At 45.1% G+C, this 19,029-nt stretch overlaps 1 protein-coding gene across 1 annotated transcript in view; it reads right to left on the minus strand.

Moving 5' to 3' along the window:
* Positions 1-1,799: 1,799 nt before the first annotated feature.
* LAMB1 (laminin subunit beta 1) overlaps positions 1,800-19,029 on the minus strand; it is a 67,083-nt gene continuing 49,853 nt past the window's right edge. Inside the window, 11 exon segments of the mRNA XM_032484231.1 lie at positions 1,800-2,110; positions 2,297-2,456; positions 3,781-3,957; positions 5,519-5,660; positions 5,865-6,072; positions 7,470-7,614; positions 8,238-8,441; positions 10,657-10,797; positions 10,799-10,899; positions 11,838-12,022; positions 14,481-14,850. Coding sequence (XP_032340122.1) covers positions 1,974-2,110; positions 2,297-2,456; positions 3,781-3,957; positions 5,519-5,660; positions 5,865-6,072; positions 7,470-7,614; positions 8,238-8,441; positions 10,657-10,797; positions 10,799-10,899; positions 11,838-12,022; positions 14,481-14,850 — 1,970 coding nt within the window. The 3' untranslated portion in view covers positions 1,800-1,973.

Below are 19,029 nucleotides of genomic sequence, written 5' to 3' on the forward strand. Positions count from 1 at the left end.
GCAGAGGTAGTGTGTGTGTGTGTGTGTGTGTGTGTGTGTGTGTGTGTGTGTGTGTGTGTGTGTGTGTGTGTGTGTGTGTGTGTGTGTGTGTGTGTGTGTGTGTGTGTGTGTGTGTGTGTGTGTGTGTGTGTGTGTGTGTGTGTGTGTGTGTGTGTGTGTGTGTGTGTGTGTGTGTGTGTGTGTGTGTGTGTGTGTGTGTGTGTGTGTGTGTGTGTGTCTCTCCCCGTGTCGAAAGGAATTTGTGTCTCTTTTCTGGGGTTCCTCCCCTCCCATTTCAGGTGCTATTGGTTGCCCCAAACTCTGTCCTCTGATTCCTTCACCAGTCAAAACTTGGCTTTAGTGCTGTTCTTTGAGTGTCCCCACCCCCAATTCTGGTTGTTCTCTAGTACCAAGTGTTTTATTCAGGGTTTTCAGTTATATATAGCAGTATTGGTCTGATATGTGCTATTTGACGTTATTGCTAACAGACTCTGCATCTTTTTAAAATCTGAAATCCCAGTATTATGTGAAGTGCTAGTTTATTTAAACCTTAGACACGTCCCCTGCTTTAGGGAGATAAAGTTTCTGATTAGAGAACAGTATTAAACTATATTTCATTAAGTCCTAGCTCTACAGAGACACAAAGTAATAGTTAAATAACTTTAAGCGTTCCTACTCAATATGAGAATGAAATATATCTGGTTGGGAATGAAGTCCTGGGTGTAAAACAAATAAATGTTCACTTACTGTTATTTACTAAGTTCTAAATAATTTCTTGGCTTGTGAAGGGTGCGGCTGTTAGCTGTCCAGTCATTGAGTGGATTAAAATTAATAATTTCAAAGTGAGATCTTCAGTTGTTTAGCTGAAAGGGAATGAGGAGTAGTGAACTTAATTGTACTTCTACTTAACTCTAAGTAAAATACTTGTCGACAAGGGATAAGGGGGAAGACTTAGTTGCTCCAGCAGATGAGGATGTACAACCACTTCTATTTAGGTAGGAATCCTAAAAAAAGTGACAGAATTAATTGCCTGGAACTGGGCGGAAGTTTAGTTGCCTTACTGTTCTTTTGTTCGGCTCTCGCTTCAAATGCAGCTGTGTCGGATTTGTGGGTAGGTGGTAAGTAGTACGCAGGATAGCCTTGCTGCAAGAAGAATGTGTGAAAAAGCCACTGAGAGCCTGGCCTGTTACCCAGCTAACTCAGCGATAAAGTTGACACAAGCTTGGCAATTGTATTCCAGCTGTTTTCTTTAGCCTGTGGAATAAGTGGTTGGTATATGATTGTGAAATCAAATAAAATATAACAAAATCAGAAATCATAGCATCCTTCTGTATTTTGTGTAGCACTGCTCAGTTGGCATAGCAGTGTCCCCAAACTTGGGCTCAGTTTAATTTAAATGCTCCACCTCCGCAACCTAGCCCTGTTCTAGGTGGTGGTGCTTAGAAGTCACGCTTGCCTAAAAATTGCTTTTTGTTCTCTTTCCTAGAGCGAGGAATACATAACAGGAGTTCTGGAGACTGGAGCAACTGAACAGCCACTGAAATGGTGAAGGTGGCTCAGGCCGCATCCTTCCTCCTTAATCTCCACCTTGGACTCCAAGTGGGAGGTGATTTTGGGGGCGGATTTGTGGAGGATACTGACCTACCAAACAGAAGGGTAATACAGCCTGTTTGCAGAAATAACAGAAGGGAGGGTCCCCATGGAGGCAGTCCACTTGCTTATAAATCCATCTGTAACAAAGACTGTTATTTTCAGTATAAAGGGATTCATGAATGCTAAATCAGGGAAAGTAACAATGCATTTAAGAATTGTACTAAATGTATATTTATATAAAAGCACAGTACTTTATTTTAACTCCATACAAAAAGTGGTGATTAAAAACATTAAATAGATAAGGAGTTTTATTTTGAAGATCATTAAGTCAGTTTTTAAAACGTAGCGATTTGGCTTTGGTTACTTCAGCCCCTTTATACTTACAGCTCCCGCCGCCTGTGTTACAAGCAGGTGCTATAAACAGCGACTTTCTGGCTTATATCTTTTAGGAGTGAACGGACTTCTCCTTCCAATCTTACTAATTCTTGAGCTTTATCTTCTAAATATTTTTGATTGTCCTCATACTTTCTTTCTAAATCTGGAAGATAAAAAGAAGAGGTCTGAGCAGTTACACTATGAAGACCTCGAGATCAAATACCGATCCTTTCTGCCTGTAAGTTAAGTGCCTAAGAGAAAGTGAATCGACTTTTGCCTTTTAAGTAAGCTGCCCTAATTTTAAAATGCTTAATAAAATCATGAGCCTAAGTGAAAAAGAAAAATCTACCTTTCAGGAGTTGCAGCTTGCTGTTTGCTTGAGCCAAAAGCGTTTTTGCTTCATTTTGTAGCATTTCGGCTTTCCTTCGTGCATCAGCCGACTCTTCAGTTTTTTTGGCAATTAAATTTTCTACTTTCTTATACTTTTCATCAAGTTCACCGTCGAGAGTCTGAAGTTCCACATTTAGGCACAAAGAGGTAATACTATTAGTGACATTTAATAGTAGTAGTATAATTGTGGCAAGCTTGGCTAACATAGATAGAACTTGCTTGGTAAGCATTCTGAATTAAAGGCCACCACCAAGAGGACTCTGCTTTTGGGGTTGTATTAGGTCACAGGCTTGGTATTTGTCCAAGGTGTTGTAAGAGAATTGTATGGAGGGAGAGTTAGAGAAGCAGGTTTTCTCAAAGGTATGTGTGCTAAGATCCAAATATTTAGACATCAAAAGAAGTTTTGAAAAAATGGGAGGACCATCTGGATCTAGACTAATCAGGAAATCAGAGGGAAAAGGACAAGATTGTAGCACATGTAGGGTTGGTGTGGGTCTGGAAAGATGGTTGCAAGTAATTCTTTTGAAAGACACTGAATAGTAGCGATTGATGGAGGAATTTCATGTCAACGGGTTTTGTTCCTCTTAACTACACTCAAATTTTATTATTTATGCAGAATGCTCTGTAAGAAGACTACTTGGGAGATTTATGCTTTCAGACCTGTAGGAAACTACAAAGAACGAGAGACAGATGTGACAGTGAACTTTTCTTTCTCTCTTCTCCAACCCAGCAGTGTAAGGAAGTCACCCGTATGTAATGCCTAAAAGCTATAGTAACTTCCAGGAAAAATCTTGACTTCATTTTAATTTATAACTCCCTGTATTCATTTAACAGTTTCAGCACTCCCCTGAGAAGTTTAAAAAAGCTTCTTTAGAGAGAAGTATTTGCTTATACAAATTAAGAAATTAAATGTGTTTTAATGATTACCTGGCTTCTAGTGAAAAATTTGGGTTTGAGATTTTTCACTGCAAAATACACTATGAGAAGCCAGGGGTGGTTAATTCCAAATGAACACAGAAGAGGCGAGATGTGGTTGCCGCCTAGCTGTTCTGTGAGGATGATCTTTATGGCAAACAGTAATTACCTGGCCATTTGAGAAATCTTTAAAGGTAGGGTAGAAAATGCTTTAAGAATTCCTAATTAAAATACAGAAATACAAGCTCAGTATGCCTGTTTAACCGGTAAGTTAAATTTCATTTTTCTAAACTCTTACCCACTTTTGGGATTTAAGTGCTTACATCACACTTAAGGATACTTTAATATCCACTCCCGTTCTTTCCCATCTGTCTCTCTGAAGACTGCTATTTCACAATAGGTCACTTTGGGATGTTTCTGATGAATAACCATGTTAGGTCCATGTCCCCTGTTAATTCCAAGGAAGTCAAAGGGGAGAATAGTTGCTCCTTTATCAACATACCTATGAAGTTAGAAAGATTTCCTTACCTTCTTAACATCTTCTGCACTTTGTTTCACACTGTATACTACTTTTTCAATATATTCTGCCTCCCCGGAGTTCTGGGCAGCTTTCCGCTTAAGTTCTTCCACGTTCCTCTCTAGCTCACTGAGGCGCTGGGAGGCATTGAACAAAGTTTCCTCAGAAGCTGCGGTTTCAGATTCAATCTGAAAGTATAAGGTCAGTCATCCAGTAAGACGTTAATTCAAGAAGCGGTAGGAAGTGCTCTGAGTACAAGTTAGAGGAAGATTTCAAATGCTTCTATGCCACTGCTCTGGAAAAGAATTACTAAAAAGAAAATACCATTTCAAGAACAGTTAGTTATTGCTACATCTCATATATTACATTTATTGTTTTGGTAATTCTCATGTAGAATTTTCCCTTACTGAACCAGGCCCAGGTAGCTTGATCTGTTGAGAAAGCATTTTAAGGGCACCTGCAAACTTTGGCTAAACAGCATTCACCAATAAGCAGATGTGGGTGAGGAGACGGCTTTTCCACCTAAGTTTCTAAATTAATGTGGGGGGGAAACTCCCCAGTCACCATTAGTTTTTTTCCATCAACTCCAGTAGTGGCGGTTATACAACTTTTGAAACTACCTGGAGAGTTAAAACTGAGAGGTTACTGTAGGGTTGTGAGATGGCATGTGGCCTGGGAAGTCACAGCTGGAAGCTATAGATACTCAAAATTATTTAGGGAAAAAGTGTCTCATCTGGGCAGCTGGTGAGGAGCCATGCTTGATCTCTCTTCAAAGTACTCCATAAATACTGATTTTTAAATTTAAGAAAGAAAAGTGGCTGGGGAGCTGTCTGGTCTTAGTTTACTGACAGTAAATAGAATAGGGGAAGATGGGTTTGTATCAACTAATGGTGTGGAAAGCAGGTTGAAACCCACCTCCCAGGTTTTAAACATTAGGGGTTGTCGGCTTGAGAAGGATAAACACCAAGTAACAGGAGCCTCTAATGTCACAGTACGTTCTGAGGAGGTGAGTGTGGATGAAATGAGTCATCATTTTTACCTGTTTTCGTAACAAATGAACTTTCCTAAAATTGGAAGGAAAAATTTGCCTACAGAACAGTTTTGAAAAATGTTTGCATTACTTTTGAGAGATGAGATTTTTAGAATACAGCAGACTAAATCCATGTGAAAAATTTTAGTGGGGATCTTAAATATCTGGGAGACTCTAAGGATATTTTGCTTATAAATTAATTTTTCAGTGCGTTCTGAACAAGACTGTTCAGCTGTAAGATCTCGGGTAGTTTCCTCCAAAACTGGGTATTGGAAGCAGACATTTTGACCTTTGTTGCTTTCCAGTGGTTTTCAAAACTATAGTAATGTTTCTGTGAATGAGCACCCAGTAGGTCTTGAGACACTGGTCTTAATCATAGAGTTATTTTGGGGCTGCTTTAAATAACACAGCAGGACTTTTCTAACTTGGATTTGGAAATTAACACTATGGATCATACTACCGAATAAGGCTGTGTGACTCCTTGAAGGAATAGGAAATTATGTTTTTATCTTAGGCTTTTTTTGGAGCTGAAAATGAAAGGGGGCTTATGTTTGTCTTCAGGAGTCCTTTTTCTTCCTCGAAACTGTTAACACTTTTAGCATCTGTTTAGCTATAAAGGGCTCCGTCAATGTTCAGTAGTAACTGACGAGCTGCACTTCTCTTGTGCCAGACTGCGTGACTGTTTTCTGACACACACACAAGTGACTGCCAGCGCTTACTGAAGTCAGCAGGTTCTGGGTTCCTTGGATGTCTTCATCTGCTTGTTTAAGGGCCTTCTCTGCTGCAACCTGGGCCTTTTCTGCTTCTTCCAGAGCTGCTTTCACCATTTCTGCCGTGACTTTAACATCTGTTGCGCTTTTGCTGAGTGAAAGAATGAGACAATACCTGTGAACATGAAAGTACTTCTCCTCAGAAGAGAACATTTCTTTTGAAGAACAGGCTTCCCAGAGAGACTCACAACTCAGAGAGCACTTGTAGAAATTTCACTAGTTAAAGAAACGCTTTTTCACTCCCTGCTGGATACATGAAATAAGCCCCCCTAGATGCCATGCTGTGTTCTGATACCTGGCTCTTTGAGCTTCCTCTAGCAGCAGCTCAGCTCGGGCGATGTCGGCAGCGCTCTGCTGTAGAATGACCTCTACTTGAGAAAGGCTTTCAACCCGCTGACGAATATCTTCCGTCAAGTTCTGTAACTGCTCGGGGGTGCTAGGCATTTCCATTCGCAGCACTTCATTAGCAACGGCTTCAATGCTGTCCAGATCAGCACTGTCCTCTGTTAGAAGTAGAGATGTTCCCGTGAAGAGGTGGAAACCGTGGATGGCTCCCCCATTCAGACACGGTACGGCGGAGGGGGCTAGCGTCTGACTGTCTGTCTGTCTTGACGAGGAGGTGGCTAGTGTCTCAATCTATCTATCTTTCTGTCTGGAGGAGTCTAGTGTGTCTTTCCTTCTGTGTGTCTATCTACTGGAGAAGGAGGCTAGAGTGTGTATGTCTGTCTGTATATCTATCTACTGGAGGAGGAGTCTAGTGTGTGTGTGTCTACGTCACTGTCTATGTAATAGAAGAGGACAAGGTCAGCTAGTGAGTCTGTATCTTTGTCCGTCTATCTACCTGTTGGAGGAGGAAGAGGTTAGTGTGACTGTATCTTTCTGTCCGTCTATGTGTTTGTGTATCACTAGAGGAGGAGGAGCGGTCTAGTCTGTCTATCTATGTGTATCTACTGGAGGAAGAGGCGGAGGCTAGTGTCTTCCTGTCTGTCCATCTGTCTAATGGAGGAGGAGGTGGCTAGTGTGTCTGTATTTATCTGTATGTCAGCTACCTGTCTACTGGAGGGGGAGGAGGAGGGTTGTGTGTCTCTTTGTCTTTCTGTCTATCTATTTAATGGAGGAGGAGGCTAGTGTCTATCCAATGGAGTAGGGGGAGGCTAGTGTGTCTATCTGAGGAGAAGGTGGTCAGTGTGTCTCTCTAATGGAGGAGTCTAGTGTCTGCCTATGTTTCTTTCTGAAAAAAGGGGGCTTCTGTCTCTATCTTTCTACCTGTCTGCTGTGTCTCGAGGAGGCTAGTGTCTAGTGTGTTTCTGTGTGGAGGGAGGAGGTTGAGGCTGGTGCCGCTGGCCATGTATTTTTTTGTCTGGAGGAGCAAGCCAGGCTCTGTCAGTCTCTATCTTTTTGTTGGATGATGGAGCAAGTACTGTGTCTAGTTTATTTTCTATTTGTGTACAGAACACTTAAGGTATGTAACTGTCTATCCATATGTGTAAGATCCTGTATGTAACAGGATTACAAAGCTTTGGGGACAATGACACAAAGTCCCTCCTTCGAGTTATGGTTCTGACATTATATGTATGTCTCTAACGCACATTCCTAATTTAATTCTCCTATGTTCGACTTCTTGATTTTGCTACATGGGTATCACCTCAAGTGTGTCTGTACCTGCATAAACAGCCAGTATGTACACACAGATACATGTGTTTGTGAGTCAATAAAAACATTTCTTAAGATGGATTTTTTTTTTTTTTTAGGTGGGGGGGAGTATTTTACTCCCTGCCTGAAGATGATTTTGTCTAAAATGCTCATGTGAGTTATGGTCTCTCAGACACAGCCACCTATAAAACCTGTGTATGTCAAGATAGGAAGAAATGTGTAAAAGTAAAATGGAAAAGTTCCTTACGAGTCAGGAAGTTCCTGATTTGCTTGATTAGATTCCTCAGGTCCTCATTGCTCTTGTCCACTTTTTCTTTGGTAGCGTTGGTTTTCAGTAGCACGTCCTGAGCATTCTGTTTCGCTTCATCTGCCCTCAGTTTTGCTTCAGAGACCTGGATGTGAGGAATGAATTACCCCTTCAACAATGTCACTCTCTCTAAAGCAGTGAGAATATCATACACGGTCCAGAAAGTGATGTTGAAAACCTAAGCACTGGGAATCACGGCTTTTAGAAACAGATGTCTCCCACTTAAACATCATGTATTTTAGTGTAGACTGGAAGTATTCAGTATACAGATGCCTATAGCGTATTCTCTTATAGCTAGGGCTAGCGTGTAACCGTTTTTTTCTGGTTTTTCACTCCTCCAAAACATTTGGTGACCTATAAAATTGCCTTAAGTCTTTTTATTGGGTACCAACAGATACTTCAGTTAACATGAGGTTAATACTTGTCACTTCCCAAGACTAAAGGCTCAGTTGCTCAGTACAGAACTTTTGAAGTACAGCTGGGTGCATTCGTAACCCTGGACCCCTGGTTAGTAACATGGTTATCTCAATTATGAGAAATAAGCAGATTCTTAAGCCACCTATGAATAAAAGCCCCTCTCTTTCCGTGCCCTCAGAAAAACTTACGCTCTTTTCCTTTTAGTCCACATGTAGAATGAACTTCTCCCTTTCAGATCCTCCAGTCCCTAACTGAAATCCAACAACCACAGCAGGCCACGCACTGACTTACCATCTTGGAGAGCTGCTCCACCTCCGCCAGGGCGCTCAGGACATCTCGGTCAAAGTCCATGGCCTTCTGCCAGGCACTGTGCGCAGCAGTGACCAGCCCTCCGCAGCCGGGCCCCCCACACTTCTTGTGTCCGTCGTCGGTTCTGCAGTTCGGGCCACCACAGTCCGTCTCGGAACAGGAGGCCCCTGGAGGCGTCCCACATGTCTGCAAGGGCCAGGGGTGGGGAGTGAGTCTGTGGCAGCCTCACAGCCGGGCAGGAGCTCCTCAGCCAGGGTGCTTGAGAACAGCGTTCAGGATAGCGAGGAGCAGAGAGCTTAGGAATAAGCTAACCTGCCTGCTTCCAAGGAACCCATGACTGCTTACAGCCCTCCATCAGTGCCTTCTGCCCTAACGACCTGGAACACCATATGGGGTCTGCGCGGGGTGCGCGCATCCTGCGCTCTGTCGGGCTTAAGTCCGCCGGTATGGAAGCCACAGGATGCTTCCCCTCTCCACTAACCAACTGGGTTCACCAAGAGGAAAAGTTTTGAGAACCTTCTTTTGACGTAGCACCATGTTAACTGTTCTGAAAAGGGTGGCATTAAAGGCCCATTATCAGCCTTTTAGTAACTTCCCGTCTAGTTAGGCAGACAGGATCACTATGCACAACAGGCAAGAACAGGTCAGAAGCAGCAAGTTATGGGAAAACACACCAAGGAGTGACCACTGAAGGCTGTAGTTGGGGAAGGAGGGTTGGCTGTTGGGATCTGAGCAGGGGAAGTGGGGGGATAGTCCAGATGGGAAACGAAGAGAGAAAATAAAGGTGGTCCTACTTTTTCCAAATAAACAACCCACCCAAATCCCCCACGGATGACTTCATTATTACCTACCAGAAACTTCCAAAGACCAAGACTTGGATGTAGCATATAAAAGGCAAATTGAAAAAAGTTTGCTATATGATGGAAAAGCCTGAGCAGGAGGAAAAACTATTTGGGGCTATCCTTTTGTGAACAATGCGCAGGCTGAGAAGAGGCAAAAGATACCCTGCAGTGAATAAAAGTTAAGAGTTCACAGGACACTCCCAAACAAGGAAAGTATTTTTTTTTTAAGTTTTTTTGGAATCAGGACAGTTTTAACTTAATAATTTCGTGATAATTATGATCCCATTATATCTTTAAGTAATAAATAAAATAGTCTTTCACATACCTGGTTTAGAGCACATAAAAAGCTTCAGGAAGTAAGTTTATTCTGCATGCTGCAGAATCACATGAGCCTTAAGCCCAGAAGCGTTATCTCTAGGGATGCTTTCTTAAGACACAGTAGAATATCTGCGTTATGTCAGCAGACTGGCAGGCTTAGGGGGGAAAAAAAGCACCACGGGTCTAACTAAATACATACAAAGGCAAAGCAGTGAAGGTATGTGAAAAACACAAAGGGGCAAAAATCTCTCCATGAGTGGCGACAGTGTGGAAGCTGCTAACAAGTGTCCTAAGGTAATGAGTATGTAACTGTGGAGGCATCAATTAACTTTGTCGCGATACAGTACGTTTTTGCCTATTTAAAGAGAAAGCCAGAGGGAGGGAGAAGACGGGGAGGGGGACTGTCACTAAGAGAACTGTAATCCATCTGAACTCTTCCCAGCCTCCTGTGCACCCACCTTCCCCCTTCTTGTCCTGTTCCCCTGTTTCTAAGCTAAGGGAGCACAAATAAGCCTTACAAAGGGACATAAAAAACAGCCTCCAAATTCTCTCCGATAGGTACCCGGCCATGAAAAACAATAAGGAAGCAAGAGGAAGAAGCAGGCTGAGTCTGGCTGCCCCACCTTTTTTTTGGCTTTCTGCCTGATTTTCATTAAACTCAATACTCAATTTCATTTGGCTCCAGAGTTACTTTTTAAAAGCTTCTGGGAAATGAATCTACGTTCTAGGCTGGACCTGAGCCTAGAAAGCAGCTGGACCGGGTTAATCTTCACCAGGTAAAGTCACTGGGACAAAGGCACATTTTAACTAACACCCACCCGTGAGAAAAATTCCTTAGCTCCCTTGAGTTTTTTAGGAAGTCTCTCCCAGAATGATTCTGAATTGCTCCACTCGGAGTTTGCACTTCCAATCAGAACAAAGTATAAAAGACACGTGCACAGTCTAAAAAGGATGGGGTTTAAGTAAGGAGTCACCGAGTGAATTCAGCAGTGTGGGAGAGGAGCCCGGATTCTTTGGCGGAACCACAGAGCAACTGCTGGAAGAGAGAGAGGGCTGGAAACCCACATGCTGTTGTTTAGAATCTGGCGGCGTCATGGCTGCCCCACACTGGGGTCCAGAGACCAGAGCAAACAGCTTCACTCCTGCTGACTCATCTGCAGAGCGGACAGAGTGAAAGACAAAGCAGGGCACTTCTCCCCGCTGCAGCAAGACAGCCTTGAGGCCAAACCCTCAAACCTTACCATTTCGGCAGCAGCTGAGAGGTCTAGACTTTGAAGTTTGCCTGCCAGTTCATCCAGGAGGCGGGACTGTTCCTCCTGCCTTTCCCTGAACTGGGACTCTCGCTCCATCATCAGGTCTTCGACTCTGTCTCGAGTGAGGGCCTGACTGCTCCACAGTGCTGCTGGGATCTGTGGTGGAGGCATTCACCCTCTCCTCCGCCTCTAGAGACATCTGGAAATACTTGGTAATGCTATCCAAGGCACCTGGGGCATGAAATGAGATTGCCCACAGTTAATCCCCATGGACCCAAATCTCCCCATCAAGCGATGGCTGTATGTTCCAGCCCTGAAGTGACTGCATAGTTTTGTTTTAAAATTCAAGGAATAAGATTTTTATGAAAAAATGTAACTTTCCTCTCATGATCCATGAATATACTGAGTCCCCTTCAGCATGTCTGGCTGTGGAAGATGCCAAACATCTGGATTAAAACATTAAGTCAATCATTCAGATGTTGTGTCTACACACAGGCAAGCATCCAGTTCTAAGTAGCTAGTGTCAGGCAGGCTGTCAACATGTCCAGATGAGTTTTTCCTTTTTCTCATTTAACTGTTTAGATCCACTCAAATGGCTGATACATATACATAAAACAGCACGCCATGTTTTGGCTTTAAGAATCTAGCCAAAAAAAATTAAGCGATCCTGCATAAAGCAGGATGGACAGGGTGATCTGACAGTTTTTACTTTCTTTTGCTTTTTGGGGGAGGGTCCTCTACTAGGGCCTACGATATCAATATAAGAAGGATTTGCAAATGTGATTTCCTGATCAAGTAACATTCTTGAATATAAAAGGATTTGCAGACCAATCAACTTTTTTCTTAACAGTTAAGTTCTTCACTATTCACAAAGGCCCCTTTCCAAGAGAAGCCAAGGAGGTTAACCACTAGCTGGAAACGAATCAGGAAATAGTCCATCCGAATGCAACAAGCACTGCTCGCTCCAGGCGACCCCTCCTGTGTCAGTCTGTGCCCCACGTCCCAAGTGCGGACTTTAATCCTCATTTGTGCCCCAGACTCAATGAGAAAAGGCTTTAAAATGATTACAAAGCACTTAATTTTTTTCCGAAAGTGCTCTATTACAAAAGGTTAGACAGACAGTTAAATCCATTGTTCAGGATTATGACTTCGCAACCCCACGTACTCACCCCGAATGTCCGAGTTTTTGATGAATTCCAGTTGCTCAGCAAGCTCTCTCACCGTGTTGTCTAGGCTCTCTGCTTCTGCCTGTAGAGAGTCCAGCTCTCTGGCTGTGCTGTTGCTTTGCGAAGCTGTGTCAGACAATTTCACTTCTACTTGAGCCATCTTTTCGGTAACATCTTTGGTTAGCTTCCTGGGAAGAGAAGGGTCAATTTACTTGCGCAAAATCGAAGGGAAAACATGAAGTCTCATTTTCACATTTTCTGCTAATACTGTATCCACCACTCTGTGATTTCAAACCAACTCAGTCGTTTGTAACAGTTCACCTGTAAGTACTGCTTTTAGTCTCCTTATCATTAAGAGACTATATTAAATCTAATAATTTTTCTTTCTTCAAAGACTTTGAAGAAAAACCCAGGAATGCCACTCAGCTGTGATGTGGCAGGTGGGTGAGCTGAGGGATTCCGAATACCTGGTGCAACATGAGCACGGACTCAGAGCATGGAATCCAGCTCTGTGCATAAGCAGCTTCAGCCTGCACAATCCCATACACTCAGACCTAAGTGACTCCAGTGTAGAATTAAGCCTCCCAGCCACCAGCCAAAAATGCTCTTATCTGAACCTCAGGGATCTCCTTCAAGATGGGACACACAGAAAGCAAGCCCCACAGCCACCACCCCAAAGGGGCTTTGCGTACACGCCCCCACTCCTTCAAGGATTTGTAGGTTAGGTGACATTTTATAAACCCAATGGCTTTTCTTCCTGAAGCTAGTTTCTGTTATCAGTGCTTTGCTTTGATTCATCTGTTGATTCACAGAAGGCTTTCATTTTTTCTCAGGTCTCATAAAACGTAACTTCAAAAAAAAATCACATCTAATATTGTATATTTTTAAATAATGCCACTTTGGATCCTAAAACACACATCCTTGGATCTTGTGTTGAAAAAAGATTAATGAAACTAGTTTTCCTGAGATGATTACAATACAATCTGTCTGATGAGATGAGCAGTGCAGGTAGCAGCAGGGCTGTTTCAAGAGTGCGACCTCTCTTCCGGCAGACTCTGGAAGGGTACCAGACTATTTTGTTCTACCTTAGGTGCATGACAGCAAGGCCAAGAAATCACTTCCTAAATGGCCTTGCCCTCAGACCACAGCCTCCAAAAGCTTGTTATCACTACATACAGGGAGGCTGAGCTGTATCAGACTTTTTAGTGAGGTGACACTCCTCATTGTGTCATCGCCCTGCATCAGACATCTCCTAACACCCCGGCCAACCACGTGACCTTGGGCACAAGATCTGAGGCTTGAAATCAGGGGACCAGGGACTTTCAGTCTAGAAGGTCTAGGAAGAACCCGCCACCAGGTACTTGAGCTGGTGTGTCAGCTCTTAGCTTCCTGCTTCTCACACATAGTGCTGAGATGCAAAGTCCATCTGGCTTCTTAGAGATGCTGATTCAAGCCCCATCACACAAACACGTCCCTGCAGTTCCATCCTGCTGTAACAGCAGCTCGGCGCACATAATTTAGCTAAGTGCCCCCACTTGTGCCAAATGTCAGGTCTACAATAAAAAAACCCACACTGGGAGTTCGAAATTTGTAGATACTGACAGGCATATGTAGAACAGATAAACAAGATTATACTGTATAGCACAGGGAAATATATACATGCTCTTGTGGTAGCTCACAGCAAAAAAAGTGACAATGAATATATATGTTCATGTATAACTGAAAAATTGTGCTCTACACTGGAATTTGACACAACATTGTAAAATGACTATAACTCAATAAAAAAAAAAGTTAAAAAAAAAAACCCATAGTATTTGGGGAAACAAATGGCTTCACACCCTTTCCTGTTTTGTCCTTTAGCCTAGGTTTTATGCTGGTTTGAGGGGTGAGGGGTTCTCTTTGGCAAAGGGAGCGGCAGTGTTTGAGAGCCGGAGAGCTAAGGCTCTCACGGGGAGTTTGCATCCCTCAGCTCGGTTCTCTTGTTTCTTCTGGCAAAATAAACTCCTTGCAGCCAGAGAGACGATGATCACCCAGAGAACAGGCTAAGAGGAGGAATTTTCATTGTAGAAAATTTCTTACAGTTAGAGAATGAAGCTCTGCTTTATGGACCAACAGCTCGGCGATGGGAATCACTATGATAACAACGTAAATTTACAGTGGTTTTTTTTTTTTTTTTTTTTTTTTTTTTGCAATTAGATGATCATTTGAGAGACGAATTCCTTTTGTTCCTCTAAAGGAAAGGCAAATATTATCCTCCCCTCCTCCGCAGGAAAGAAGAGGGAGGTTCAGACATGGGTGAGTCACTCAAGCTCACCAGCCTGGCAAGTACCAGAGCAGCAACTCCATGAGGGGTCCTCCGTCCCCGAATCTGGCATCCTCACCGTCGTACTGCCAGAGAGCGTGGTCTGCAGACAAGGGTGCTGACGAAGAATGTGACAGGCACCCATCCTGCACTGCAGCCCCCACAACTGTGGTCCCCAGCGACACGCCAGCGTTCACTTACCCACACGCCCAGGGTCGCAGCTGTGGAAAGTGCACGCCCGGCACCAAGCACTAACCCCGCCTCCCGATGGAAGCACCGAGCTGTTGATTCATGAAGTTCAAACCACACCGCGAGCTGTTCCCTCGGGCTCATCAGCTACTTACTCTGCTTCCTCGAAGAGATTCCCGATGTTTTTCAGCGGCTCTGCGGCCGGGCTCTGGGCCAGGATGTCTCTGACCTCATGGACCTTCTTCTCTACCGAGTCCACGGTCTCCCGGTAAGGCCCGATCACGCCGCTGATCTTCAGAGCCTTGGCTTTCTCCAGGAACTTCTGGGTCCTGTTGGTCAACTCAGCGATGATCAAGTCCCAGAGAGCAAAGCACTGGTGGCAGGGTGTGCAGTCGGGAAAGACCCCCGAGTACCCTCGAGTGCACCTGTCGCAGCGTGGACCCTCCACACCCTCGACGCAGACACACTGGCCAGTGGACTGGTCACACTGTGGCGTCTCAATGCCCCTGGGGTCGCAGTCACAGGCTAGAAGGGGAAGAGCAATGCTGGCTGATCCACTCGATCACAGACCACAGAATCTCCAGCCGCCATCACAATGGCAAACTACGTAAAAGGTCCACGACAACTTGCCAACAACCCTCAGAGGCTCCTTCCAGAACACTCATGATCTCAACCCCAGCTAACTTTTTTTTTTTTTTTGCAAAAGAGTGGAGCTGATTTTATTCAACAGTCTCATTATAAAAATAACCAGAATGAGGAAGGACCCTGCCTGACGTCCCCACAGCCCTGCAGGGGCAGTCAGCTAACGCAGGGAGCCTCAGGGCGAGGCAGCGGGCAGAGCTCTGTACGGGAGGCCTGGCCTTGGCTAGTTCTGTCCACTCTAACCACCGTCCTCCGCCCCCTGCCGCTGTGGTAGACAGCTCAGGTCAGGTCTCCCAACATCGAGCATCCTTCCTGCCCTACTGTTAGGTCCTCAACAGGAAAAACTGTCCTGGAAACTTCCTTCCAACCAGCCATCCACGAAAGTAGAAATTAACAGGTGACAACTCGAGGAAGGATGGGCCACCCCAGAATGGCTGGGTGGACATTCCTAGATGGGCTGTCCCTGGGCCGACGAGGTTCCCAAAGAGGCCACAGCAGCTCCCCCAGGGGGGAACCAAGGCTGAAGGCAGTTGAGGCTGTGGTGGGCCCAGAGGAGGCCACTGGATTTCATTCTGAAGAACCTAGGGGCCCCCAAGGGTGCTCCCTGGGGCTGTGGCCACCAGCTCACTTCTTAATTAGAATCATTTTCTCCCCGTGAATATTTAGTGTACAAATAATTTACATGCATCAACTCATCTGATCCTCACAATAACCCTACGGGATCCAGGTGTCATCATAATCAGCTTCCCAGCCGTGGAAACAGGTTTAGAGAGATCACACGACTGCCCCCAAGTCTGCCGGCAAGGAAATGGCGGAGCCAGGATTCTAATTCAGCACTTTGCATCTCCAGTCCGTGCTCTTAAGCTCCGTCCTGCCTCTGCCTCCCTTTTATCTGACTTGCCTGTGCAACCTGTCAGGACAGACAATTCAGGTGACTCCCTCGATGACGTGAGGCCCCTGGCCTGAGATACAGCAGTAACCAGCAGCTCCCTACACACCTCCCCCTCCTGGTCACAGAGCAGAACAGCGGACACTTGGTGCAATGCAATCAACTTGATAGAAAGAAAACGAAATCAGAAAGAAGTCTCAGGAATTCTAAGTATGTGGTTGAAAGACTTCCCGATAAGTATAATCTAGCTCGTGGGCACCTGCCACTGTGATACCCACTCCCAGCACTGAGAGCAGAGGCTCGGAAAACGTCAGACGTGATGGAAGGGGCCTTCGGAGCCCGTCGGTCCCCACCGCTCACTGGCCCAAGAGGGCTGGCATCTTAGGCAGAAGCAAAGGAACACAGGGTGAAACTGGCACTGCTGGCCGATGGACTGGGGCTGAGATGCTGCAGGCACTGAACCCCGGCTTAGAGTCCCGAAGCTCAGGTGACTCGGCCAGTTTCATGTCGACACGTGACATTTCACAGTGCTTGCAGCGTATTCGAGTAACAAAGGGCTGGAACCCACATCTCACCTCTGGCCTGAAATGCTTTTGGGAGAAAATGTGGATAAAAATAAAAACAAATATCTTATTTCCCTGACTAGACGAGGCCCCCAGGGGCACAGGTACGAGCACCTTAACCCATTTTTCCACTCTCAGCTCTGAGCACAGGGTAAACTTGCAAACTGGAGTCCAACGGGCTTTGCCAAATGAGGCTCTAACCTCACTTTTGGGAGAGGCACCCGGGAGACAGAGAGACACGATCCCCATAAAAGAAAATAATCCTAAGACATGACGTCAGCTGTGGCAAAGCACAGCAGAGCAGGACTCTCTCGGGCAGCTTTACGACACCTCCTCGAGTCCGCAGCTCCAGCTGCCTGTGAAAGACGGAAGAACAAAGCATCTTCCAGAACCAGTGTCACGGATGGTCCTGCGAAACACAGCATGTCTCAACTCCAGACCCAGGAGGACGCGTGTGTGTGGCCCATCCCATCCACATGACCCTCCCTGCATCCTGCCTGCATTGCTAGTCGAGCTTTTTCACTGCCTTTGTTTGCCACCTACGATGACGCTGCAAGTTCTTAGGCAGCCAGCTGGGGCGGCACAGTGTCGCGGGAAGAGCCCGGGCTGCCTGGCTGTGGGTCCCGCCTTCCCCGCACCCACCGGTGAGACTCGGGGCGCTGCAGAACTGGGTCACGGTGCCCACGTCTGCAGAAGGGGTGATGATACCTACCCTCCCGGGCTTGCTTGCAGGTAGATACACCTTAATTCTCAAGTATTCAGAGGAGCGTGTGGCCCACAGTAAGCACTCAATAAATGTTTTCATTATGTTCACTGTGTCCAGGCAAGGGTCTGGTGCTCCCTGCCCTGAGCACTGCTTGACCGCATTTCCATGGGAAAAACAGAAACTGTCATGGCCTTGTGTTTCTCTTTATATATTTGCCAGTAACTTCTTGATTATTTAAAAAATTTGAAGCCTGGAATACTCTGGTCCTCAACCTTCAGGCTTTAAAACCTGTAGCATTTTCTTGGTTCCTTAGGTTTTCAAAACTAAACTTCTCTTTCTTTAAGCACTCAACTTTTTTTTCCCTCAAGCATATTCTTTCTTTCCAGGCATGTTTTATTTTTCCTGTATTCTCTGGGGGCATTCTCATGAATTAGGAAACAGCTTAGGTGAGCTGTGGATAGGTAACTTTGAGTGTTTTCCCTAGACCCTCGGCTTTAGGACGTGCTCCTGCAGGTAAGAGTACCATGATTTAGTGGGGTCGGGAAATTCTACATCTGGTACCAGGCAGTACCAGAACACCTAAAATCGTACCCTCTGACAAACCACCCCAACACAAAGATCTGCAGTGGGGGACGTACTTGGCAGTTAATTACATAATTTTAGAAGAGCGGTCACATTCTTTTCCCAGAGTCCACCTAATTTCAGGTGATACCCATTCTCGTCCCTGCTGCTCTCTGGACCCTGTCCCTTCAAGACCAGCATCCCAAAGGGTGGAAGAGCGTTGGCACTCTCCAGAGACCAGGCCCAGTTCAGCTGACAGCATTCCTTTCCTCCATCTGAAAAGCAGGGTCAGATGTCACAGACGGCGGGCTGGCAGTGGCATCCCTGCAAGAGGCGACCCTGCCCTTCCTCTGCAAGGGGGCCGGGTGACTGTCCTCTAAGATGCACCAGGTTTCCATTTCCAGCTGAAGCTGGGAAACCGCTCAAGTGCTGGTGGACCAGTGCTCCCTTCCCTGCCTGAGTTTCCAGAACAGCTTCTCCGATGGGGTCACCTGGAGGCCAGCTCTGGAAGACCTGCACTCACGACCCTGTAAAAAGACCCTGCCTAAGAGTATTTTCCTTTCTACTGAAGCAAAAAGGTTGGTTCAATTTGAAAACTTCACAGACACTAAAATTGTGAAGGAGACTCTCCAGTCATCTCTTTCACTGGGGTCTGAAAAATTATCACCTAACTGTGCAGACCGTCTCTGACAGTGTCCAATGAGTCTGCTCCTCTCTGCAGAGAAAGGGACAGAAGTCCAGGTGGACCTGTGGCTCAGTGTGGCTTTAAGAAGTGAGATTATTTGGCAGAGGATCAAAAACTTTCTCTTGGAAAGAAGAATAATACAAAAGCTGTTGCCTGGTCTTTGAGATGAACCACTCATGAAGATGGAGAAAAGGAATCTAAAAATGAGACAGTAATCATTTTAAAGAGCTAGGAGAATTCTACCTTCATCTGTAGGTATAGTCTTAGCTATGTGGTCAGTGGGCTCTCTCTATTTTTACTAAGTTTTCTCCTCATTTAAAACAAAGGGGTACATGCAGCCACTATGGAAAACAGTATGGAGATTCCTTAAAAACTAAACCTAGAGTTACCATACAATCCAGCAATCCCACTCCTGGGAATACATCCTGGAAGAAACTAATTCAAAAAGACACACGCACCTCAGTGTTCACAGCAGCACTATTTACAACAGCCAAGACATGGAAACAGCCTAAATGTCCATCAACAGATGACTGGATAAAGAAGATGGGGTATATTTATACAGTGGAATACTACTCAGCCATGAAAAAGCATGAAATAATGCCATTTGCAGCAACGTGGATGGAAATAGAGGCTATCATATTAAGTGAAGTTGGACAGA

The sequence above is a fragment of the Camelus ferus genome, chromosome 7 (assembly GCF_009834535.1).
Source record: "Camelus ferus isolate YT-003-E chromosome 7, BCGSAC_Cfer_1.0, whole genome shotgun sequence".
Taxonomy (NCBI): Eukaryota; Metazoa; Chordata; class Mammalia; order Artiodactyla; family Camelidae; genus Camelus; species Camelus ferus.